This window comes from Sabethes cyaneus, chromosome 3, assembly GCF_943734655.1.
Source record: "Sabethes cyaneus chromosome 3, idSabCyanKW18_F2, whole genome shotgun sequence".
Classification (NCBI taxonomy): domain Eukaryota; kingdom Metazoa; phylum Arthropoda; class Insecta; order Diptera; family Culicidae; genus Sabethes; species Sabethes cyaneus.
The window spans coordinates 149,694,199-149,719,997 of record NC_071355.1 but is presented as its reverse complement, the minus strand read 5'-3'; the positions used below and the strand labels follow the sequence as shown (position 1 = coordinate 149,719,997).

The following is a 25,799-nucleotide window of genomic DNA, read 5'->3' as shown; positions in this document are numbered from 1 at the left end:
AATCGAATTTGTTGAAGTCTTTGTAAGCAAGCAAATCTGATAAAAAAGTGCCTGACAAAAGGGTGCAATCCTACTTTATACATCAGTCAAATAAAAAGGTTGCAGAAGCTCAAAAAAAAATTTTTTTTTTCAACAACACATTTTTTCCAAAATTCACAACCGACGTAAATATTAGCCATGCCAGTGTGATGAAAACTTTCGAGACTATCGAAGCGTCGGATTTTTCCAAGCATACTGGGCGATATGGAATTTCTCAAGCATTCATCAGAAAATTAGCAACGGAGCTAACTGTTTTAGATTTTTAACGAGAAAACAATACTTCGACTGTTAAAGCTGGGTTAAAGTGTGTGTCTTCTGTCTTATTTCTTATGGATTATGGTGTCTTAAGGAGATATTTTCGACTAATTAGAACTCTTTCAATTAAAAGTCAGATTTTGTTGAATAGATTGCTTTATTTATGTTTATACAAATTAAATTTATTTTTTATTCGTTTCCAAAAATTATCAATAAACAGATTAAAACATTTAAGCTATTATAGCACATCTTGTTCAATTAATTCACGCTTTCTAAACGCTAGGATACATTTGTTCTAGGTAGAATTTTATTTTTCAACCGATGATATAATCTACAAATTGTAAAACAGGAAACAAATGCTTGTCCCCAATACTGATTAGTCAATATGCTGTACTTCTGGTAATGCTACGGTGACATTTGTCTGCTTTCGATATACATACAACTCTGATGCTTCAATCTAAGTGCGTTCTTTGTTTAATACTTACAGAAGAAAATAATTTACAATAGCTGTTCTTTGCTTAACCTACAATCCTGAAGATTAGAGCCTTCAATCTTAAAATTATGTGACTGTTTTGTGTGTGTGTGTTTTGCCCCCTTATTCTGGACCGTGCTCGATATTGGTTGTAGTTCCGATAGAAATAGACATAGCTAATTTTGAAATTGTTAACTGCAGAAAAAAGCTTCTTTTGAGCACCGTTTCTTCCTAGGAATACTGCTACCAGTTGGGCCTACAGAAACAACTTGACTAATATTCCAATCGTGACAAGTAAATTGGAAACTAGCACTGCCGATGCACCGGATCGGGATTTGGGCGAAACAGTTGTAGTCGACGGTCGTAGGATATCTCCCAGATTGGTAATGATGTCTGGCAGGGGTTTGATCTTTGTATCACAGGCGGTATTCTCGATGGCATCTTTCACGGTTGCCGTTAGGATACGGAAGTTAGTGTCTTTCGGGTCGAGATTAGAGTACATAAACTGGTGCATTCGATCTGATAGAACCCAAAGATTGCTTTCGTCGTCCACTTTAACATCGTTCGGGAACACCATATCCGTTACGCTCATATACACCCGTCCCAGAGATTTGATGGTGTAGGCTCGGTTGGATGTTTTCCAACAAGTCACGGCATTTAGGTTTAACAAGGCATAGAAAATGACACCGGTTTTCTGATCAAGAAAAGCAACTCCGGCCTGTCCATTGGGACCACGTGATCCTAGAACCTTGAATTCACGATAGATCTTATCCGATGTTGCAAGAGTTTGATTTCGAAGTATTCTGGTAGACACAGCGAACTCATTAGTCGAGCTTAGTGGATGGAAGTAGAGGGTTGAAAAATTGTCGCTTTGTGGCCTAGAAAGAGCTATTCCAAACAGACCATCATCCCACTGGAAGGAAATGCCTGTGATTGTATAGTTGCCGGCCAGCGGATCCGGGTGGAAGAAATGATGCTGAATGCGCCACGATTCCTGCGACTTCCAAGAATACACCACTAGCCCTGGAGCTCCGAGATCCGCCGCATAAGCGTAAGTGTCATCACAATCGGTATCTTCAATGGCGATGTTCGCGTAGAAAGAGTTTTCCTTTATGTGATCTTTGGGGAATTTGTACCGCCGAAGTAGATTGTCATTGTGCAGGTCGTACACCAGCAGCGACGTAGGGCTTTCCACCTTCAGATCTCCGAGAATGTCGGACACTCCGGTATCGAGTACCCAGAGACGGCCACATCGATCGGCTCGTATCCGGAACGGGGACACGATCTCCGGTGCTTCATCCGTGCTCAGCTGACGGTGAGCATTCCAGCTGGGGTAGGGCCTTAATTTTGGCGACTTTGTGTTGGTTTCTGAAAATTGATAGAGAAAAGTAGAGAGTTAGTGTTGGCACAAGTTATCTGGTAATGTTTCGCATTCTTCTGTTTTTGCATTTTCATAATTTTGCAGTCAAATAAAATACTATCCAACGCCCTGTAAGTGTCCATAGCTTTCCATACGAAACTCTACACTGAATACGAGAGAAACATAATAGTGTTTCTATTCAAATTTTTTTATTGCAACATACAGCTAAACTCCAAAAACATTCACCACATTACAACCGATTTTTATGGCCACATTCAAAGCATTCACTTTGCTAATTATCCTAGGTTCTCATGCTCAGATAGTTCGGCTTTGATCTCTATCCACGGGTGTTTTGATTATAGCTAACAAGTCTCACAAGTCTCGTGTTATGGGAAATGCAATTGTTGCTCTAGCTAGCCCGTACACAAGGTCTCAGGTAGCAAATCGAAAGGTGCACAATTAATTTTTTGTTCCTTACCTACATTCAAGAAATAAAATCAAGGCGCAGCTACGAATAGCTAAACTGGCAGGAACCCTCAAGCCTGCAGATCGGTAAGCGTGCTTGCGACGCAGTCGCAAATGTTCTGTTTTGCTCCAACCGTGTTCTGCTGAATCAGTTTCAATGTCTTGAACGTTTCCCACAAGACGTTACACGAACGCATGGTAATTGAGTGCCATTTAAAAGGTTTGTTTCATTGATTGGTTTCGGCTTTGCTTGCTTAACGGGTTATTGACGGCCCGACACTATGGTGCATATTTGCAAAATCGCGCCATTAATTCCATCGCATCATGAATGAGCCCAAAAAATACGGTAACTTTTCGCAGAGCTTGTTTTATGGTGGGATATGAACCAGTAGCAGCACCGGTAGAATCGATACGCCTTATTAGACTTTATTGCAATTTAAAGGCGCGGATATAGGATGAGTGCGCCAATATGAGACCTATGATCTATGTTCGGATTACTGTTACTACAAAAATTATATATGATTTAAAATTAAAAAAATATTTTCGATTTTACGTTAGTCGACTACAACTTTGTTTTGTATCGGTAGCATATACAACTAGTCAATTCTTTATATAATAAACTCAGTAGGACCATTATGAGCGGCATAACCCTACGTGGTTCTTTCTGAATAATCATTTCCTTGATGTGTTGTGTTCTACATTTTTTCATAAAGATGATATTAAAACAATAAAAGCTTGCTGTAAACCTTGACCCAATAGTGAACATGTGCTTTAGAACGAGGACATTCAGCTATTGGACCGTAAAATTCGTTTGTCCATAAGGAATTCTCACAGTCTAATTTAAGTTGACTTTTAAAGATGAAATGCTTAGAACATGGAAAAGTTTCATCCTGAAGATAACCTGTCAAGTTCTTGGCCGCTTTATCTTAGCACAAGTCGGTTTGAAGAGTTGCAGAGTTATTCGCCATCCCTTTAAAAAAGTGTTGCAGACGTTGGAAACGATTCAAAAGTAAGGAGCTTGGGTTCGTTATGACTTGACGTTTTCGTCTGATCTGGTAACCGAATAACTGTTCCTGGTCGAGCCATCTAGCACGTTGGGCCCGAATTATTCCACCTAACGGTGTGACCTGGCCTTTCTACTGCAGTTGAAGCACTCGGCTATAAGTATAAAAATTATTATTTAAACGTTTCAATTCACGTAAAATGATGTAAATAACAAGTATTTGGAGTCTTTTGATGATATTGCAAAAGGAACAGTCCGAAACTGGAACTCGAAAATTTTGACAGGAGTACAGGTGTACTCGGTTGATCAATTGAGGGATATTTAAGTTCTTCAAAATCCTTAATTAGACAATTCAAATTGAAAAATGTGTTCAGAACCGATTTCTTGATATTTTGATAGAAGTGTCACAACATTATATTTGGTCATAACATTAATTGTAAGAAAACTAATTATGACTAAGCGTCAGAGTTATCATCTTTTAAAAGGAATTTAAAAAAATTTTGAAAAAGAATATTGTGTGAATATTTCCTCTTTTACTTCGATGAAAATGGGCTTCTAGAACAAAATGATTGACCCCAAAATTTTTCAATGATTAATTTACATGCTTGATTTAAATTTTGTAAAATATCTGAATTGCAAACCTGGAAATTAAATAAAAAGAAAACTTATCCAATTTAATTCTACTATGTATATTTTATACTTAACAGTTACGTATTTCGCCTACGACTTGCAGGTTATAAACCGAAAACAGACACTGAGGAAACCTGCAAGTCGTAGGCGAAATACGCATCACATCTTCATTGATTTCAAAGCAGCATACGATAAAGTCGATCGAGATCAGCTATGGCAGATAATGCACGACACAGCGTTACCAGGAACAGTGAGTCAACGGGATACGTCTATACCTATAAAAATGGATTTCTGTCTGTCTGTCTGTCCGTATGTTCCTTATAGAATCGAAAACTACTGAACCGATTGGTGTGAAAATTTGTATGAAGGGGTTTTTGGGGTCAGGGAAGGTTCTTATGGTGATTAGAGACCCCTCCCCCCACTAAAGGGGGGGGGGGGCTCCTATACAAATCTATACCTATAAAAATAGATTTCTGTCAGTCTGTGCGTATGTTCCTTATAGAATCAAAAACTACTGAACCGATCGGCGTAAAAATTTGCATGTGGAGGTTTTTGGGGCCGGGAAAGATTCTTATGATGTTTAGAGACCCCTCCCCCCACTAAGAGAGGGGGCTCCCATACAAATGAAACACAAATTTCTGTATAACTCGAAAACTAATCAGGCAAATGGAACAAAATTTGGCATGTGGGTATTTTTGGAGATAAGAATTTTTTCTATGGTGCATTGAACCCCTCTCCTCTTTAGGAGGGGAATTATGACCCCTCCCCCTTTTAGGAGGGGGGCTCCCATACAAATGAAATACAAATTTCTTCATAACTCGAGAACTAATCAAGCAAATGGAACCAAATTCGGCATGTGAAGGTTTTTGGAGGCAAGATTTTTTTCTGTAGTGAATTAGGACCCCTCCCCACTTTAGGATGGGGCTCCCATACAAATGAAATACAAATTTCTTCATGACTCCAGAACTAATCAAGCAAATGGAAAGCAAATGCGAGTTTTTGGAGGCAATTTTTTTCTATGGTAAATTGAAACCCCTTACCTCTTTAGGAGGGGAATTATGACCCTTCCCCACTTCAAGAGGGAGAAGGGGGTCTCCTATACAAATGAAATACATTTTTCTTCTTAACTCGAGAACTAATCATGCAAATGAAACCAAATTTGGCATATGAAGGTTTTTGTAGGCAAGAATTTTTTCAATTATGAATTGGGACCCCTTTCCACCCTAGGAGGGGGGTCCTATATAAATGAAATGCAAATTTCCTCATCACTCGAATACTAATCAATCAAATAGATCCAAATTTGGCATGTGAAGGTTTTTGGAGGCAAGAACTTTTTATATTATGAATTAGGACCCCTTCCCTTTTAGGAGGCGGGGGGGCAGCGAGGCTTTTGTTGTATGCCACTGTGACAGTCTAAATGATCATCTTTTGGGGCAGGCTCCGATTGTTCTACACAGTTTACGGAATGCTCATACCCATTGATGAAGTTGAGTTAGATAGTTATAATCTTGTGCCCCAATTTGGTATTACACGGTTAAACAAATCAATGACCTTTTGGAATTTGGGCTCTGGGACGGAAACTTCCGGGGAAGTTATGCTTAGATAAAATAAGAGCTACGTAAGTGCACAGTAGACGCGCCGAACTTTCAAGTTCAGACTTACAAAAGCGGCAGGTTTCGTTATCATCCGATGTTCGTTAAGTAATAAAAGCGTGACAGTGTCCAGTTGGGGGCCCCGTCATTATACGAGTTAAGTTGAGTAGTTGTTTTGCTATTGTTCAAATGTATTTGATTCCAACAGGATGCTTCCTTCACAACATTAGCGAAGTTTGACTTCATTACTCAAGCTCATCTGACAGCACAAGCTTGACACCAATCAGTATAAGGGAAGTAATAGTATGTCTTCTTCACCTAGTGTATGCTAACGACTGTTTTTGTGGGGTTTATATTAAAATCGTGTTATAAGCATTATAACATGGTGGTGTTTAGAGTAGCCAATAAACAACTTGACAGTACTGCGTCAAACTTTCCTCTGACGATAAATTTTACGTCGACGGCCAAAGCAATAGTTCCATAACCAAGCTGCGGTTCTAGTGAAAGAGTGCTTCAGCCACCAGTGTTCACAGCGAGGGGGGAGGACTTCTTGTGGATCTCCTTTGATTAGCGAAATCGGGACCGACGTATTTCCTAATGGTGCTGTAATTTCTCTACTCGAAAGCTTTGCTTGCATCTACCTAATTATAGTGTGGACGATTTCGTTTTGAAAGAGAGCCGTAATAACTGAAACGAAGGACATGTAATCGAAAGCACCTTCAATATCAAGGAAAGCACAAAGTCCCGTTTCCTGATATTTGAGTGATTTCTCAATTAACGTCAGTTCACAGTGCGGTGCGGTTTCCATAGTTTGGCCGTTTTGCTATGTATGTTGATTTCCATGCAACGGAGAGCTCTTTAAAAACTTAAGAAGCGTTGATATCAGATGTATTGTTCAGAAACCCTTATGCATGGTTTTCTCTTTTTTAATTTTCTTAGGATGAACACAGCCTCTACTTTCCGCCAATTCTCCGAGATATGTGATACTGGCTCAAAAAAGACTGATGAGTTCCGACATTATAGCGCCGTCCATTTTCCGTAAAAGATGAGTAGTATACCTGAGATTTTACTGGTCCAAAAGAGCTTCGATAGAAGCCTTCCTAAATAATCGGCGTGCAAGCTGAGCCTGATTTCATCGTTTTTTTCTTAACACTTTCGTTAAAAGAGAAATGGAAACAATGGAAGTCATGCAAATATTTCTGTGTTGTGTTGTATACAGGCAGGGATTGTCCACAAGACTTTTATTAAATTTTTCTCTAGTCATCACCAAAGCGGGAGGCCCCACCGAAGCGCGAGGCTCTGTGCGACCGCACGGATTTGCCGGTTCGAACACCGGCTCTGATGGTTCAGCATCTGCCTCCATACTCTGTTCTTCTGTACGCCGCCGAAGAACGTTCTCAACACTCGTCGTTCGAAAACTTTGAGCATTCACAAATTCTCCTCGAGCATTGTCCACGTTTCATGTCCGCAGATAACAACCGATCTAATAAGCGTCTCGGAGTGCGTGCAGGGTGCACTTTGTACGGGAGCTAAGTCTGTTCGACTGCAATTGCTTACGAAGCCAATAGTAAGCACGACTTCCGCTGGTAATACGCCTCCGGATCTCACGGCTGGTGTCAAACTCATTGCCGTCGATCGTTACATTACTGCCCAAGCGTCGATCGGTCGGCTTCGGTCCCGCCGGCCAGCACATACTTTGTTTTAGACGTATTTACCTTCAACCCAATCTGTTCTGTTTCGCGTTTTAGTCTGGTATACTGTTCGGCCACCGCCACAGATGTTATACCGATAATATCCATGCCATCGGCAAAGCAGACGAATTAACTGGATTTGTTGAAGATCTTACCTCGCGGTTTGAGCGCGGGAGCACTATGTTGTATAGTAGGCATTAGGGACCATCACCTTGACGAAGCCCTCTGTATGATTCGAATGAATTTGACAATCCACCCGAAATCCGAACACAGCACTATGTATCAGCATTTTTGGCTCGAGCAGCACAGTGTGCTATCCATCGTAGATTGACTCAGTTTGATGAGTTTCCTGGGAAAGCTGTTCTCATCCATGATTTTCTATAGCCCTTTTCGGTTGATGGTATCATATGTGGCTTGGAAGTCAACGAACAAATGGTGTGCGGGAACTCATTCGTGGCCCTTTTGGAAGATCTGCCGCAATTATTGCCGAGAACTACGTATGACTACTGTATGAAGTTTAACCTTTCTCTATGGAGTTTCGGCCTTCGACGCCGGATGAGGTAGGATTCGCTCGGCCGTAAATGAGGCTGCAACCGTGGTGCTAGGTGAAGAAACTTCGAGTGCCCGAAATGACTGGTTTGAGCAAGTAATAGGGCGAAAAAAAAGAGCTTGGAAAAACTATCTAAGCATTGCCACCAGAGAGAATCAGGTCAAGTACCGCATGCAATAAATAGGCGCTAACTTCTCAAAGGAGCGTAACTGCAAAAATGAAAGCAAACCGAGTGAGAGTTGACTTCTGAACTAGCATAGAAAAAAATATAAACGCACTATTTGTTTATATTACTTCTTACCTACCTCAACTTAGAGGCTTTCAACGATGCGTCAACGTTATGGAGTATTTCTTCAAGCAAAGCACCTGTGCCAAATGAACTTCCAAACAAAACAAACAACTAGCGCATCTTAAATTAGAATCACACTTGTCTAAGAATAAATTCATACATATGCAGAATTTCCATTCTCTTGTCTCTCAGACAGGGTATAAGATAAAATACAAACGAGAATGCAAAATATATGTATATAATTTGAATTTTGTTAGTGAAACTTGTTTGAACAGTGGCGAGTGTGCTTCGAAGTATCCGCATTCTTCCTTCAAAAGATTAATTAACCCAGTCGCATCCACCTAGTTTCAAAACCGCTACCTTTGACAAAAGTTCAAAGGTTAAAATAGCTGGGTGGTAACAATAGTTTGTTTTCAATTTGAATGAAAACAAAAATACCGTAATTTCCTAATCCTGTTAGATATGAATGAAAATTTCAGCTGAACTGAACTGAAGGACATGAAAGGGTTGATGAAGTGTTCAGTAACTATTTATACGTTAATAGCACTATCTAAATCATGATTAAAACATCATCACTGCATGTTGATGCTGACGAGAGACTCGTGTCCGAACGGAACGAAATGGAACGTGTCGGTTAAAAATTTGCATAACTAGGGCAATGGTTGGTATGCTCGGCATGCTTCTAATTCTAGGGCCTAGTCGGTTTTCGTGTTGCTTCAGCATGAATAACCAATTTGTCAATACGAATGGAGTGAGCAAACAAATTAGTATTGATTATTAGGGGTAATTTTTCCCGCTAGAATGTGGCGAACTGAGCATAGGCCCAAAATAGAAGTAGGCTGAAGATATAGTGCCGTACTCTATGACAATAATATATTCGTGATAAACAGATGCGTTGTGCTGTCAGGAAAAAATGCGTAGTGTCAGCCAGAACTGAAATTTCCCTCGAAAGAAATTTCCATCAAAATTGAGTGAGTATTTGTGAATTGGAAGAATATAAACCACTCACGCACGCGTGAAAATATCAATTATAGCAAAACTTCAAAAGGTTGACTAAATATTGTTTCCTGAACAGCATCGATTCAGTGATAGCGAGTTTCCAGTTCAATAAGTATGCGTGACAGGTAATGCCCAAGGATTATATTTAAAAAATAGGCACTCAATAATTTATTACTTTTCAGCCTGTCCATAATAAGTAAAAATAAGTAATAAAATAATGAGATCAAATCATTTAATCTCAGAGCCTGCTGGGCTCGCTATCGGAGCACCAAATAACATGACGTGGTGTCAAAACAAATGACTCTTTGCTGGTTCAAACTGTGAGGCTCAATGACGTGTAAACATGTTGTGCGCCAAACAGGCAAATATGTACCTACACACGGCATCAAATGATTCACTTCAGACGCACGCTTAAACAAAACGACCGACCTACCTACTAGTGAATCGAATTATTTCTTTCCCACGATTAACAGCTTTACGGTGGTTGAATCTGATTTGAAATGCTTGAGCGATAGTTAGCAGTAGGCAGCAAAATGATGTAAAATGAAGATAAAAATATTCAGCAACGAAAAAATTTCGTAAGAAATGTGTTTCATTAGATATATTTAACATACGCTTTTGATACTAACATGGAAGTGGGTAAGACTCAGTGGTGCCTCGATAATTATTCAGTGGTATTTTACATTTTTGTTTGGCATCATACACTAAATCCACTCAAAGTGGCACCAATCGACTAGCGGCGCGTTGATCGTTCGTTGGCAGTGCGTTAAACGTCTGAAGCGTAGTTCAAGGTTCAGCTCGCCGCGTTAGCTGATTGAAGCTGACAACTTTTTCTACCTTGAACAATCAAATGCGATATGGTTTCTATGAATATACGACGAATGCAAATATTGGGAAGACGAGAAATCGGCGGCAGGGAATAAGTATCCTTACTTTTCTGTTTCCGCATTGCTTTAGTAATGGGTTAAGGGAATGTTTCTCGCGGATCATAGACGGTTGTCTTATTCTATTAGTTTAAGTCGCTTATACGTACTGGTTTGCATTTTACACTACTTTTGCTCGGAAATTTTTGCATGGGACATGTCCTACCATCATCCAGCGATTACATCAGACCCCAGCCGACTGCGCCTGCTGTGGTACGATCGAGCACTTGACCGTGTGCAGTACGCAGCACACAAGTGCGGGTACTCTAAATATTTTCGATCGACTGCCAGAGACTCCGGCAGGCAGTGAAGTTGCGCACTCTCACTTTCCGAGAAACCGGTTGGGCGGGATTATGAACTGGCGGTACCAATTACGGGGGAATGAATTGACCACACATCGATTAATCTTTGGCGGTCCTTTACACGGTCACGTTAACTGTCAATACCGGTTTCTAGCATTGTTCATCTATTTTGTTAAGGTTGTTTAATTAATTCATTGGATATAAAATATTAGCATGATGTATTTAGTGTCGCCACAAAAACCCGATTTTAAATTCACAATTTCGTCAATTGTTTCATTCAAACGTTTCATGGAAAACAGTGATGAAAAATAATAAAATGCCTACAACCTCTAACGAGATTCATGTTGTTTGAAAAGATGGACAACACAAATTGTATGGTAAGCCCCGTGAACAGAAAGTTTCGTTTGAATGTTCACAATGAAACCTTTGCCTGTGATTAGGAAGTTGAAAAATAAAACGCACTTGACGGAAAAATACCGGTTCATTGATTACAACATCTGAATTGATGTTTACATCGTCACTTCGCTAAGCGGTTGCTCGGGGATTCTCGTAAAACACTTGTTGACTATGAGTCAACATACTGTTGACAAATGGAATGGATTTTGGGAATCTCCAAGACCCTGAAAATATATTGTGCTGATAAATCTGAAAGTTCAATTTCTGAAAAGAAGGGATTCATACTCACATACCGATTAATAGGATAATACATTCACAGAGTGACTGTTGTGGTGAATTGTGGAGTCCATCATTGACATATTTTAGTTTGAAAATGGGGTAAAATCCCGGATCGATCAACAAACAATGCTACTGAGACACGATATTGGGTTTAGTTGCAAAAAATTGAATACGTGTTGTCGTATGATTTGTTGTTTCATTAAGATAGTGCAACATTCCACACAGGTTGATTGACTTGAAGTGTTTTTAACATTGTGTAGGATGAAGATTAGCATGGTAATAGTTCTTTATATTGACGACAAGTATGCGACGTTTGAGGATGAAATCAAATGCGACTAGCAAGTTCTACGAGATGGAGTGCAAGGGTGAAGACGTTTCATCGTCTTTAGTGAGAATAATCCTTCCATCATCTACCGGGGCACTAATGCTGACGGTTGTGGTCTATCAAACGGTATCAGAGAGATTCACAGCACACAAAATTTCCAGGCGGAGGCAATTTTTTCCATTCCTGCCCAGAAAGCACAATGTCTTATCTACGCTACACTTCAGAAAGTTGCTAGGCTAATTAGGGTAAATCAAGTGTTTGCTTTGTTCGCTGCTAGGAAGCTTGCTAGTGTTGTTCTAACGCAAAAAATCCACATCGAGCATCGAGTTTGTCAACCACCTTTATCCAGCAGGTTTATTCGACAGAAAAGTCACCGAATAGTTTGGGTCACTAGATTGCAGGCGCCTGCCCATGGGTGTAGCTTGGTAATTTCCCTGGAAAGGGGCCTCGGGGAGCCTTCCAAAAAAATTTTTATTATGATCCAGTTACGCCGGCTGTCACCGAGAGCACAGGGTTTTGTAGAGAAATACCAGACGGGCTTCATGAGAGCCCGCGCAATTACGGATCAGATGTTTACCATCCGACAGATCTTGCAGAAATATCGGGAGTACAACGTGCCCATGCACCCCATCTTTATTAATTTCAAAGCAGCATACGATGCACTCGATCGAGGCTAGCTATGACAGATAATGCACGATCACGGCGTTCCGGATAAACTGGCGCAAATGATCAGAGCTACATTGGATCGAGGGTTGTATTTCGTGTGTAACTCGGGGACACTTTCGAATCCTTCTTGCATACTATTCAACATCGCTCTTGAGGGGATGGTCCGACGAAAGCGAAGTCTAGGAGGATTGGGTTAAACGTAAGTGCGTCGAAGACAAAAACCATGAAAGAAAGAGACTCAATAAAACAAACACGTGCCTCACACGGACGGTAACTGTTCACAGCGCTGCTTGCTGGAAGCGGAAGGCACTGCGGACAATATTTGGCGGAGTACAAACTGAAAGTGGAGAGTGGCAGAGACGAATGAATCACGAGCTACAGAAACTGTTTGGAGATACCCATTGTCATCTGGCGAAAGTCACTAGGCTACCGTGGGTCGGGCATGTCGTAAAGATACCGGACGGCAGTGCGACGAAAACAGCTTTTTTCAACACTTATACCAGCACTAGGAACAGGGAGGCTTAACGTACGAAGATGGCTCGATCAAGTCGAAAGTGATTTGAGACTTCTGAGACTGCGAAATTGGCGATGAGTGGCCCAAGATCGAGTTGAATGGAGACGACTGTTTATAACAGCAAGAGCCGGGATGGCTAGTAGGCTACTGACGGCTACCTAAGATGACAACAACTACGCGAAAGGAAAAACATCAACGCAGTGGGAATATATACACTGATTTTTTTCCGGTTTTCAAATTACAGTGGGGAAAATTTCTGGAGGGGGCCTGCAGAATTCTGGCTTCTGGCTAGCTACGCGAAAGCTCCTACCTATGAGATGGTACGGGTGGTTGAAACCTAAGAGTTGAAACTGCTAATGAGCACTCTTCATATTTTTGGATCGTGGATTCAAAATGAGCTTCGCTTTTTATCCTATTGCGGGATGCGGGACGAAGAAGGGGTCCAGAAGTGAAAGAAGTAAAGCGAAAAAGGTAGGTAAGAAAGTGAGAATAATAAAGTGTCGACAGAAAAAGAATAAAAGTTCGTTTGAGACTGATCATGAGTGTTTTCTTGTCCGGTAGCCAAGAACGTAAGCCGACCTTGAAGCAGTGAAAAGGGAAGTCTCATCGACAATTTCTGTTTGTGTTGAATAAAGGGTGTCCCACATCCAATTGCACCACAGAAGAAACGCTGTAGAAAATTACCTAATTGACTGATGCTTTTCAAACTTTCAGACAATACAATATAACCCATTAGAAAGCTTTTAGCATATTTGTTTCAATCAACTTCTTTACCATAACCGTATGCTCCCACCGTACGCTTAACTCTACTCAAAAAGTTTTGGATAACCTGGCTGCAGCTTTATCTGTACGCAAAAGTGGGTTTCTTCCTCAGATTTGACCTCCTTGGGTTGTTTCCGTAATGTCTACTTGATAATAGCATAGTATTTTTCGATGGGCCTTAGTTCCGGTGCGTTGGGGGGGTTGATGTCCTTGGGTACGAAAGTAACCCCGTTGGCTTTGTACCACTCCATGACATCTTTTGAACCGTGGCACGAAGCTGGAACCGGCCAGATGATCATAGGGCCCTCGTGCTGCATCAACAGAGGAAGCAGACGCTTCTGTAGACACTCCTTGAGGTAGATCTACCAGTTTACAGTCCCGGTAGCCACAAACGGTGCACTCCGTTTGCCACATGAACAGATCGCATGCCAAATCATGTATTTCTTGGCAAACTTTGAAAGTTTCTGCATCCTTACTTCCTCCCGAGTCCCGAACATCAAATTTGTGCTAGGCGGTGAAATACAGTAGCCCCGGAAGTTGCCGGAAGTCCGCCTTGATGTAAGTCTCATCATTCGTGATGAGAGAGCTGAGGATTTTCCAGGTGCTTGCGCAAAATAGATTTGCTACGTTGCTTTTCGGGTGACGCCATTTTCTCCAATTTTCGAAAAACTGGCCGCTACAAAAATAGAGTATAAACAATACACTCTAAACTACTTCTACTCAAATTTTCTACAGCGTTTCTTCCGTGGTGCAATTTGATGTGGGACACTCTTTACAAGGAGTGGTTCGCATCAACAGTCTACAGAATATCGTTAATTGGGGTACTCCGTGATGAACTTTTCGGATTGGCTCTTTTGAGCAGCGTCTGTGGATTTCTGTCGGGTGCTTCCCTGCAGATTTCGTTTGTTTTCTTCCTCTAGCTATGTTGGATCTACCTCTACGCATCTACGCATCCCAATTTTTTATCGGGCGATCGACAATGGACTTCCGAAGTGAACGTTAACGGTTAACGGTTAACGAAGACCTACAGTTTTCGCGTTGTCTTCACCAATGTACACCAAGTGTACAATAGAACAAATTTTACGTTTGAGTTGAAAATTCCTGTTTGGTCTGTAGTAAGCTGATTTGAGCACCACATATTTCCACAGACCCACAGAGACACCCCTGGCCATCATGAGCCATGTGTCTACATCAGTTTTGGCTATGGCGTTGTCCGGTTCCTAAGATATAGAAAAACTTCCCCCTTCTCAGCCAATTGTTCCGTTACTGAAAATAGGAGGAGGGATTGTTGGTGTTCATTCTCAACGACATGGTTTTTGCGACATTAGAGATGATCCCTCCGACACATCAAGTTTGAGCTCTGATCAGATCGCCGTTAGGAGAGCAAGAGAAAGCCGTCGGCCAAGTCTAGGTCACTTAAGGTTTCAAATTAATTCTCGATCTAATGTAATATCAATAGCTCCAACCAAAATCTCATCCATAGCGACGAGAAAAAGTAGCGGTGAAAATATATAGCCCTGGTTCGTGGTTTAATCGATTGAATGCAGTTCCGAATTCAACAAACACCAAAAAAGAGAGTCCCGGAACTCGGGGATCTGCTCCAATATAATACGAATAATATAATCCACACATGATGGCTTTCATGGGATATTATAAATATTATAGAAGTGATACAGAGCATGACGCGATAAATGCCACATTCAAATAGGTCCCTTTCCTTTGAAATTTTTGCCAAGATGCACTGCAGCCAATCCGATGAAAACATCGGGGTTTCCCAGATATCACTGTAGAGGTAATGCCTGATTTGCATATCGGCTGACACGAATTAAATTTCTAGTGCTCTACTGGACTTCATACGTTTGATTGCTACCTTCTTCCATTTCAGCAAACGATGGCCCTTCGGAGTTGACGCGTTTGACACAAAGTACTGTGGTCGTCATGGTGGCTTTATTGGTCTTGAAACATACTTGATACCATACTTGAAACATAGAAGAGTTTTTGAAAGTGTTCAGTCATCATCAACAGCTGTCCTGTTCCGTCTACGAAACTGTTTAACAGGTTGCGGTTTAGTTGACGACTGCCTAGTCTAGTCTAACCGCGCTAATACATGCCAGCTCAATGCTGGTTTTCGTCTCGTCTTTCTCTGCTCATAGACCATCCTCCAGGTTTCGTTTGAAATCATTTCCCTCTGACCTTTGCATACTTTTCCAAAAGTTTCATCAGTTGTTGTAACAAAGGAATTCATGATGCATTGCCACCTATCACCATATTGTTGGTGCCACAAAATTTTGCAAACTGCTCTTCGTTTTCGTTCATTTTTTTTTATTATAACGCCTCATGACGCGTTAAAAATCCGTGTTGTTCGAGCCAATCTTCGCCTTGAAGGCACCTACATTAGGGTGGCCACACTTTCTGATTTACCAGGCCACATCCTGTTTTCGCTTGGTATTTCCTGGTGTCCTGGCTTACGGCGAAAAATTCTGATTGTCAAAACCAAATCCTGGAGGATTTGCATGCATTACCGTAATAGTTTACATACAAATGTCCTGTTCTCAAAGAATATTATTAGCCTCGCAATAAACGGGTTATCTCATTTTCGTTTTGAACATTTTGAAGCCAGATTTTACATTCCCGGTTTTATAATCATAACATATTTTGAAATTTTTTTGGTACCTCTAACGTCTTCAGTGCCAAGATTTATTGCAAAACAGGTCGATTTTGTTTGCTGCTGTTAATTTTCTAAAGCTTCGAAAAAAGTGAGACACGCAAAATGATTACCGAAAATTAAAAAAATCGAATTTTCTTCAACCATCCAGGGAATAAACCACAACAATATAGTTAGATTTTTATGTTTCTGTTACGTTATTGCTTCATTGGATCTTCACTCCATTACTGAATACCCGCACCTTGCCCTTGACACTACTCATAAGGTTATGGGAAATTGTATTGTAGATTTTCGGCTTTACAATCAGTTTTATATGGAAAACGGCTTTTTATACTGCCTGTCGTTTCGGCCTTTGATACTTTTACCCACCGCTATTCTTCAACAATTAAGCTGTTGAAGTTAGTTTTATGAAGTCTGGCCTTCTTTATGGCCATAACTTCTCCATCGAGCGAAGTTCTGGCGACTTTGGTGGGTTGACGTCGTTTGGTACAAAAATAATATTGTTTTCTCTGTACCAGTCTATTATCAGCTGCGGTTTGTGGCAGGATGCAGCCAAAACAGTGCACTATGGGTAAAAAAGGGCAAAAAAAACGGACGCAATTAAGATACGGCCTACAGGCTGCTAAAGTATCGGTGATCTTATGTAAAATTTTCCGGAGAATCGCGTGGTGCCAACCCCTTTTCTGGTTGTCATAGGGAAGTGCCCCATTTTGCTCATTTTCCCCTATTTTCAACATTTTTTCACACTTATTGGACTACACCAAGCTAGACTTCTGGAAAATAAAACTTAAAACCCTGATATTTTTGTGTAAAAAAGTCCGCTGAATCAAATAGGGTTTTCCCCATTTAGTTTAGAGCACATTAATTTTATTGTTTGAGTTCTCGTTTGGTATGGTCGCTTGATAACGCGAGTTCAACCACAAAAAAATATTGTGCTCCAAACTAAATGGGATAAGCCCTATTCGATTCTACGGACTTATTGGTATAGCTCAATAAGTGTATAAAAATGTTAAAAATAGGGGAAAATGAGCAAAATGGGACACTTCCCAATGATAAACAAGAAAGGGGTTGGCACCACGCGATTCTCCGGAAAATTTTACATAACATCACCTATATTTTATCAGCCTGCAGGCCGTACCTTAATTGCGTCTGTTTTTTCGCTCGTTTTTGTCCATAGTGCAGTGTCTCGCCATCGTGAGATTACAAAACAGGCAGCAGGCGCTTGTGGAGGCACTCGTCCTGGTAGATTAGTCAGTCGGTGGTACTTGTTGTGATCTTGCAGGTTTGGCCTGCCAAACCAAGAACAATTGGTCCACCTCATTACTTATTATGTGTCAAGGTAAAGTTCTACCCCGGAAACTACTATATGTCCGTTTTGATGCAAGCCTCGTCATTCACCACGATGCACCTCAGTTTCGTCAGCCACTTGCGGCACAGCTTCCTAGAGTGCGTCTTGGATACCGTGTTTTGTTTGTCGTTCCGATTCGGTGCCTTCCAGATCTAGAGCATGTAGAGGCTGACATGTTTAATCGTTTTTCGACAAACCAGCTGGAAACTCGATGAACACCTCAGTGGCGAAGTTGCAGAAGGAGGCGGAACGGAAATTAACCTAGGAGCGCCCATGGAAGATAGTAATGTCCTAGCACCTGATCTCCAAGAAGTCAAACGAGAAATCGGGCTGCTGAAGATCATTAAAGCCGCTGGAAAGGACCGCCTACCGGCAGAGCTTTATAAACATGGCGGAGAAACGCTATCACGGGTTATTTCGAGGATTTGGGAGGAGGAAAAACTACCGGAGGAATGGATGGAAGGAGTGGTTTGTTCCATCTACAAAAAGGGCGATCGGCTAGACTGCTGCAACTATCGTGGTATTACGCTGGTAAACGTCGCCTACAAGGTACTCTCCCAGATCCTGTTACGCCGGCTGTCACCGATAGCACAAGGTTTCGTAGGGAATTATTAGGCGGGTTTCATGGGGGACCAAATTTTTACTATCCGACAGATCTTGCAGAAATGTTTGGAGTACAACGTGCCCAAGCATAACATCTTTATTGATTTCAAAGAAGCATACGATACAGTCGATCGAAACAAGCTATGGCAGATAATGCACGAATAAGGTTTTCCGGACAAACTAACGCGGTGATCAGAGCTACATTGGATCGAGTGATGTATTTCGTACGCATCTCTGGGACACTCTCGAGTCGCTTCGAGACGCGCCGAGGGTTGAGACAAGGTGACGGTTTATCCGGCATGCTGTTAAACATCGCTCTTGAGGGGGTGATCCGAAGAGCGGGCATCGAAACGAGAGGCACGATTTTTACCAAGAGTAACCAACTTCTAGGCTTTGCAGATGACTTCGGTATCATTGCCAGGAAATTTGCGACGCCAGACTGAAAGCGGAGTCTAGGAGAATTGGGCTAAAAATAAATGCGTCGAAGACCAAATACATGAAAGGAAGAGGCTCAAAGGAAACAAACGCGCACCTTCCACGGACGGTAACCGTTGACGGCGACGTACTAGAAGTGATAGAGGAGTTCGTGTATTTCGGATCGCTGGTGACCGCGGACAACAACACTAGCAAGGAGATCCAGCGGCGCATCCAAGCGGGAAATCGGGCCTACTTTGCCCTTCGTAAAACGCTACGATCAGGAAGCATACGCCGCCGCACGAAGTTGACAATGTACAAAACCATTATTAGACCAGTAGTTCTTTATGAGTTTATGGACTTGAAGCCGTGACGCTGCTTACGGAGGACATACGCGCCCTTGCCGTGTTTGAGCGGAAAGTGCTGCGGACGATATTTGGCGGAGTACAAACTGAAAGCGGAGAGTGGCGGAGGCGTATGAATCATGAACTACAGGCACTGCTTGGGGAGACTCCCATCGTACATCTAGCGAAAGTTAGCAGGCTACGGTGGGCCGGACACGTCACAGGAACAGGGGGGCCCAACGTGCACGATGACTCGACCAGGTCGAAAGCGATTTGCGACTTCTGAGACGACTAGGAAATTGGCAACGAGTGGCCCAAGACCGAGTTGAATGGAGACGAGTGCTTGAAACAGCACGAGCCACCCCGGCTCTATGCTGCTGAAGAAGAAGAAGAAGAAGAAGAAGAAGAAGAAGAAGAAGAAGAAGAAGAAGTTGGAAACATCCGAATTCTTCGCCTCATCGTGAATCGAAAGTTTCTGGCGATGCTTCAATCAGACTTGCTAGCCTTCACCAGGTCAGCTGTCTCCGTTTTCCTGGTGCTGCGTGAACGTTAATGGATTTGGATCTCCTTGAATGACTACATCAGCCGGGATGCCATCGAATAATAAATTCCCAGGTGTTTCTCGATCGAACTGGGGGACGCAGTCGAATTATCCACGACGGCGTGGATCTGCTCTTGCTAAGATGTCATCTCGATAATCACTTAATAGATTGTAGAATAAACTGATGGAGTTTACCATCACGATCTTCGGATTTTTCTAAAGTTATAAGGTTTATATCTTCTGTAGCCCAAGCAGATGGGGGTAGATTTGTCGAATCTAAATCTTTGATTCCATGTTTGGACGGAAAGTCTCCTGATTTCTAGTGACCATTTTGAATGTCACCATTTTGATATTTCTGAACGACACAGTTCAGCTCCGTAATAACTCGCTTTCTCCTGCAAGTCGGCAGCATCTGTTGACGCGTAACAGTGGATCATCGTAAGGTTTCTCATCGGTGTTCTGAATTTGGCACCGTTTATTCGAACGATTTTCGGTTCTCATCTCATCAAGGCCACATGATCCCCTCTCCCTTGCGCTCAACAGAAATCCAATTCTTCGTTCCTGAATTGCAGCATCACCTGTTGTTTGCGCTTTCTGACTCTAAGAGTAAGATTGGTATAGCAAGCCATCAAGCACGCAATAAAGTTTCGCAATTCTATACTCCTGGCTAAATCTGGATGCAACCAAATACTCAAGAAAACTCTACGTGGAATGCAGAAGACTGCAGTTTAGAAGAATAGTCGAAGTTCCCGCAAACGTTTCTTGGGTAGCAAGCAGCTGAGGACTAAAAAGTTTTATTGTGTCCTAATTTTATTATATTTTTTAGCTATCTCAATTTCGTCTTAGAAATGGTGACCTAGTTTTAAACTGGGCTTTCAGCTTCAGTAAAGAGTAAAGTTTTTAACTAATTAAACTAGATATACATCATCTTTCAACGAATTCTTGCCAACGTTTTTGTCGCTATGCAGGTGGATCTAGACCAAAACATGTATTTTATAGTACAATAGGCAACTTTACCAGAGTTGATTTGTGCATTAGTAAAGGTTAATTACATGGTTAGTGGGTTGCACGTAGCTTTATTTCTCGCATTTCTTTAATGAGCGTTAATCTTCATTTAAGTATATTATGTCAAACGCTAATTAAGCTGCAATGTTTTTTTTTACTTTTATCATGCATGAATAACAAACTCTTACCTACTTCACGTGATGAGATCGCTTTTGCATTACCGAGGAGGCGCGGTTTTGCGATTACCTCATTTGAAGTGCTAATTATATTTTGTCTCCATTGACACCAATTGTTATTTCGTGTAACTTTGCTTTCACATCGGTGAGAGAGATAGTAGGTACTCAATACTTAGCTCAAACACCATGAATTGTATGTTATTTCATTTGCACGATGGCCTCATCAAAGCGTTACGAGCGGAATAACGAGCGAAGAAAAATAAATGCGAAAAAAAGATCAAAACAAATGGAAGCAAATGAATTCGATTTGGATCGTGTGAATAGGTATGAAATTGAAAGGCATGAGAAATTGAGGTAATTGAGATATAATGACTTGTGATCCTCTTTATCTCGTCGCCATCGCTCGGAATGCACGGAACCGACGAAGTGTTTGATGTTTCTATTTAAAGTTCACCCCGGATGCATTCAGATTTAGATAATACATGTTCGTATGAAATTCTAGTTTTGCCTGTTCAAGTTCATGGGTGTTAGTTTCGAAACCTTCTAACTGTACAGTATAAATTAGAAACCGAGAATTCACCACACCCGGTGGGTTATAAATTCTTCCGGAGCAATTGAACAGTCACCCCGGCATCCACGATGCGGAAAAGCAGTTCCATGTTAATTGTCTTGCTCTGGTTTATTTCCGCATGCATTGACTGGCAAAACGCAAAAAATTGCACTACTTGCAAGTCTGCGTTACCCAAACCGACCGGTCACGAGCACTCGTGAGCAAAAGCAAAAAAACCTGATCCGATACATTCGTTGGTCAGCTACCTCACGTGAAATTTGAATATGAACGGATTTCGTAAATCACATCCGGGCTCGGCGGCCACTCAGAACTGGATTCAAATATATAATTAAAAATAAAAACAAGTTCGGCAAAGTCGGCTGTTACGTTGAAATGAATAAAAGTACTTTAGGCACCCAGCATCCTCTATCTAAGCTAGGGGATATAATGAATTATTGCTGTAGACGAAGTCCATAGCAAAACGGCGAACCAGACGAGGAATGACACTTAACCTTTACCGCCGAACGGTGCGCTGCTGTTGGGTGGTGCAAACCGGTTGATTGATTTGTTGTTTGTTTCTGAATATTACAATAGGTGGAGTTATTTTGTGTCCGCTGCCGCATTGCATCGAAGGTTTCCGCTGCCGGAACTGAATTTGCGCATACCAGCAAACACCGTTGGGCTATTGTTTATAGACATGCTTGTTCAACCGGTTTAATTTCCAATATTAGACGGACTGCCACATTCAAATATTTGTCATGGTCGCAGCGGTGGCTGAACAATTAAAAATGGACCCAATGTTGCGATGCCCTTAATAAGCAGGCGATGAGATTAATAGGTGAATATTAGAACTTAAAATTAATAATCGTTTAAATACATGCAAACGGACAAGTCGAAGTCCTATCGGAAACTTGCGATCTTTACGAAAACATGTTTGAATTTGCTTAAGGGGAAGAATTTAGACGTGTTGGCTGCATATTCATGTTTCAAGTATCACCGAATTAGATAAACATAATAGGAAAACGGTGCTTCCCAGTTGGCCTCGAGGTATGACAGTTGATCTAACAAACCAACCGTAACATGTTCGAATTTTGACGGGAGCAGCAACTGCTATAGTCAAAAAGATCATGGTACTAGCACTAGCGCTGAGAAGTCTGTCAAATAAAAACAGAAGGTCAGGTTCTGAAAACAAAATGCAGCACCCAGGCTTTCCCTTTTTTTGCCTTTGAAGTTCAATTTTTGCTTCAATTGTGACTTTCATCTATTTTTATTCCAGGACTATTGCTTGAAGAGATCTCCTGAAGGTTTGTTAACTTTCTATTATGAAAAAATCAGTTGTATGCTCCTGAGTCGAGTTTTGAGAGATTTGGCATTTGGATTTCGTTGCTGGTAATTTTATCAATAGCCATTTTCAAATTTTTTAAATCTTTTATATTTGATAAACAGCAGACAAACAAAACTATTTGAATAACTTTTTAACAATAATAATTTTGAATGGTCAGTACTTTTTTGTTAAATGAAATTCATTGGAACTTAGGCATAAACGTTTCGAAAGTTAAATTTTAATGTATATTTTAAAATACCACTTCGCAAAAAATATTACCCTACTAATGCTGTAAAAACAGCTGCGAAGACAACCCTAATAAATGAATGAACGCCTCAGATTAGTTTTCATGTCAGCTTTCTATTTTGATTTCCGATACGACTTACAAGGTTTTACAATTTACAGAACAAGGCGCCTCCATCGATTATAACGAAAAGGAGAACGCGTGATTACTTTCAACTAGTAGTGCAGGGGCCTTCATAAACGCTAAAAATATTTGAAAATCAAAATCTTTCATTCTTCATGCATTTTTATTACTATCTACTAGCTGTGTGCCCGAACCTTCCCGGGCCCCTTTGTCTCTCAGCCACTTTTGCATCTGTTATTGTACGGAAGTTCTCATTTCCATTTTTCTTTATTTGAACGTCTCTAAACCGTTGGCAGCTCCTCCCCAACTGTTGTACCTCAGCCACTTATAAATCTACCTTTTTTTGAAAATTCCTATAAAGCGGGACTTCCCCCTGCTGTACGCAGTCCCTTACCCATCTGTTTGCTTTCCGAAAATATCTGTAATGAAAGAGAATCAAAGCATTTTTCCATATCCATATATCCCTCCTCGGTGGGCCCTCTTCTAGACCTCCCGCTTGTCTCCCAGTCACTTTTATGATTGCATACAAATGCAGACCTTTTTACTTATTTTAACCTTCCCGCCCTTGTTGGAGACTTTTCCTTTTGTCAACCCTTTCTTTTCACTTCTACCAGCAGAGAACCGGGGTGGCTTTTGCAGTAGCAAGAATTCCTCTCCACTGTACTCGGTCGTGGGCTACTCGACGCCAATTCGTCGAGCGTCTTGACACACGTAAATCGGCGTCAATCAGATCGAGCCATCTAGCATGTTTAGCCCTTCTATTCATGATGCCGGTGGGGTTCTTGAAGAGAACGGATTTCACTGCACAGTCGTCCGGCATCCTTGCGCCGTGTCCGGCCCACCGTAGTTTCCCAACATTCGCCAGGTGTACGATGGAAATCTCTGCAAGCAGTGCCTGCTCGTGCTTCGTACGCCAACGCCACTCTCCGCCATCCGTTTGTATTCCGCCAAAAATAGTCCGCAACGTTTAAATACGGCAAGTACACGTATGTCTTCTATTCTATAAGCAAAGTTACTGCTCAAGTCCTTAGAGGACTACCGATACAATAAGCTTTGTGCGCCGGCGTATGTTTCTTGATTGATGATAATAAAAACGACCGTTGGTTTTGTTAAAGATGTGGTATTGGCTTTTGGTCTCCGATAAAGCGTTATCAAAATTTCAAGCAGTCAGACTCTGGACAAAATGAAAACAAAAAAAATGAATTTTAGAAAACTGCACTCATGGTTCACATTATCGAACATGATCACAATTTTGATTTGTCCAGAGTCAAAATCATAGACCAAGACAGTAGAATTCAAGCCCTACAAATTTTGGAAATGTGCCATATCTTTTCTGACAATTCTACAGTGAATTTTAGAACTGACACCGACAATTTGAATCCTACCTACGCTGGCATTTTACACTCTCTCGCTCAATAATTCTGATCGTAACTCTCAGCCAAGACGTTGCTCTTTAGCTACGCCATCTCTGTTTTTATTAGTTTCCAAGCGTTCCATGCAATCTTTTCTTGAAATTTCGCCATCTCACACAGCCATTTGAAAAGTTTCATTCTTCAATCTGTGTTCGATGTGCCCGGGTAAAATCTGTGTAAGTTCTTTTTAAAGTCAATAGTTAGCAAAAAACCCATACTATGAATGTGCTGCTTTTTCAGTGTAGAGAAACCGACAACTTCATATACACAAATGACACAAATTACTTGACAAAGAAAATATTTGCATACGTTGTGAGTAGTTAAATGTTAAATGTTAGACTTGTATAACTATGTTAAAAATTTTGTAAATCAATAGCTATCCTGAGGATGAAGGGATACCCTTCGAAACGTCGACAATAAACGAAATATAATATTTTCGCACGAAACCCGTGACCAAAAGCCAATACCACATCTTTCTTGATTGAAGCATATTGCGGAGGGAAAAGTTGGCTCGCTCATGCAGTACGAGAGCGTAGTTCTCGGCAACTAATAGATTGTCTACTTACCGAATATTTAGCCGAGAAGGACGGTTTTGTCCCGAGGTATAAACCATCGATAGTTTTGAGCGCATATGTACTGAATGTGTACACGCAGAAAAATGATGCATGCGATTGCATGCTACTCAGACACAGCCAGCATCGACTGACGCTTCCGCATAAATATTTCCATTTTTCCCGGATTTTTTTTCCGTTTAGCCGGTTCCTCCGACCTTCCAACCCAACGCGCGGAACGATGAGAACGCCTTGGTCTTCATCTTCAGCTTCTACTGCACGTTACGGCCGCGCAGCACTGCCAGGCGGCCGTAACCAGGTTTCCGTTCAACGCTTTTGCCTTTTTCACGGGGGAAGATACGAAATGCTTCACCATGTCCAACTTCTTCGCTACAGGGTGGAGCTGTTAGTACAAATAAAGCATCAAGCATATCTGTTATCTTTACTGATTCGCAGGCCCCTTTCGGCGCCCCAAAGAGCTAACGCCTTTGGCGGGGGCCAGTCTGGCCAACCTCACGCTACGGCACTGCCGCTGTGCACCGATAACATTTAAATATATCGCATATGTTTCATCGCACAGCTTGTCAAATGCTTCAATAACAATCTTCTCAATGATTTTGTAATGGGAGAACACCCATAGGTTAGAAGAAAGTTTATTTTTTATTTTCGTTGCGAAATTATAATACCTGGACCACAGAGATTGGTATTCCCAGGTATTCTCTGAAACGAACATTTCTGGCTTTAGTTTTCAAAAGGTCACATAATGCATGGAAAAGGGTTGATTATGCGACCTTCTGCAAACTAAAGCCAGATTTGGACAGATAGCTACAACAATTCCCTACAAATTGGTATGCAAACTAATTGCAGATATTTGCAGATGGGTAAGATATTCGGATTTTTCATCAGACGGTTTTTAACCTAAAATCAGTTCTATCATATTAATTAATACAGATAAAGCAAAACAGTCTTCAGCAAAAATATTCTTAT

The 25,799-nt window shown here is 41.3% G+C and overlaps 1 protein-coding gene across 1 annotated transcript in view; it reads right to left on the bottom strand.

Moving 5' to 3' along the window:
• Positions 1–442: 442 nt before the first annotated feature.
• Positions 443–25,799, bottom strand: part of LOC128744487 (protein yellow) — a 61,089-nt gene continuing 35,732 nt past the window's right edge. The window contains exon 3 of the mRNA XM_053841532.1: positions 443–2,134. Coding sequence (XP_053697507.1) covers positions 1,023–2,134 — 1,112 coding nt within the window. The 3' untranslated portion in view covers positions 443–1,022. The remainder of the gene's footprint in view (positions 2,135–25,799) is intronic.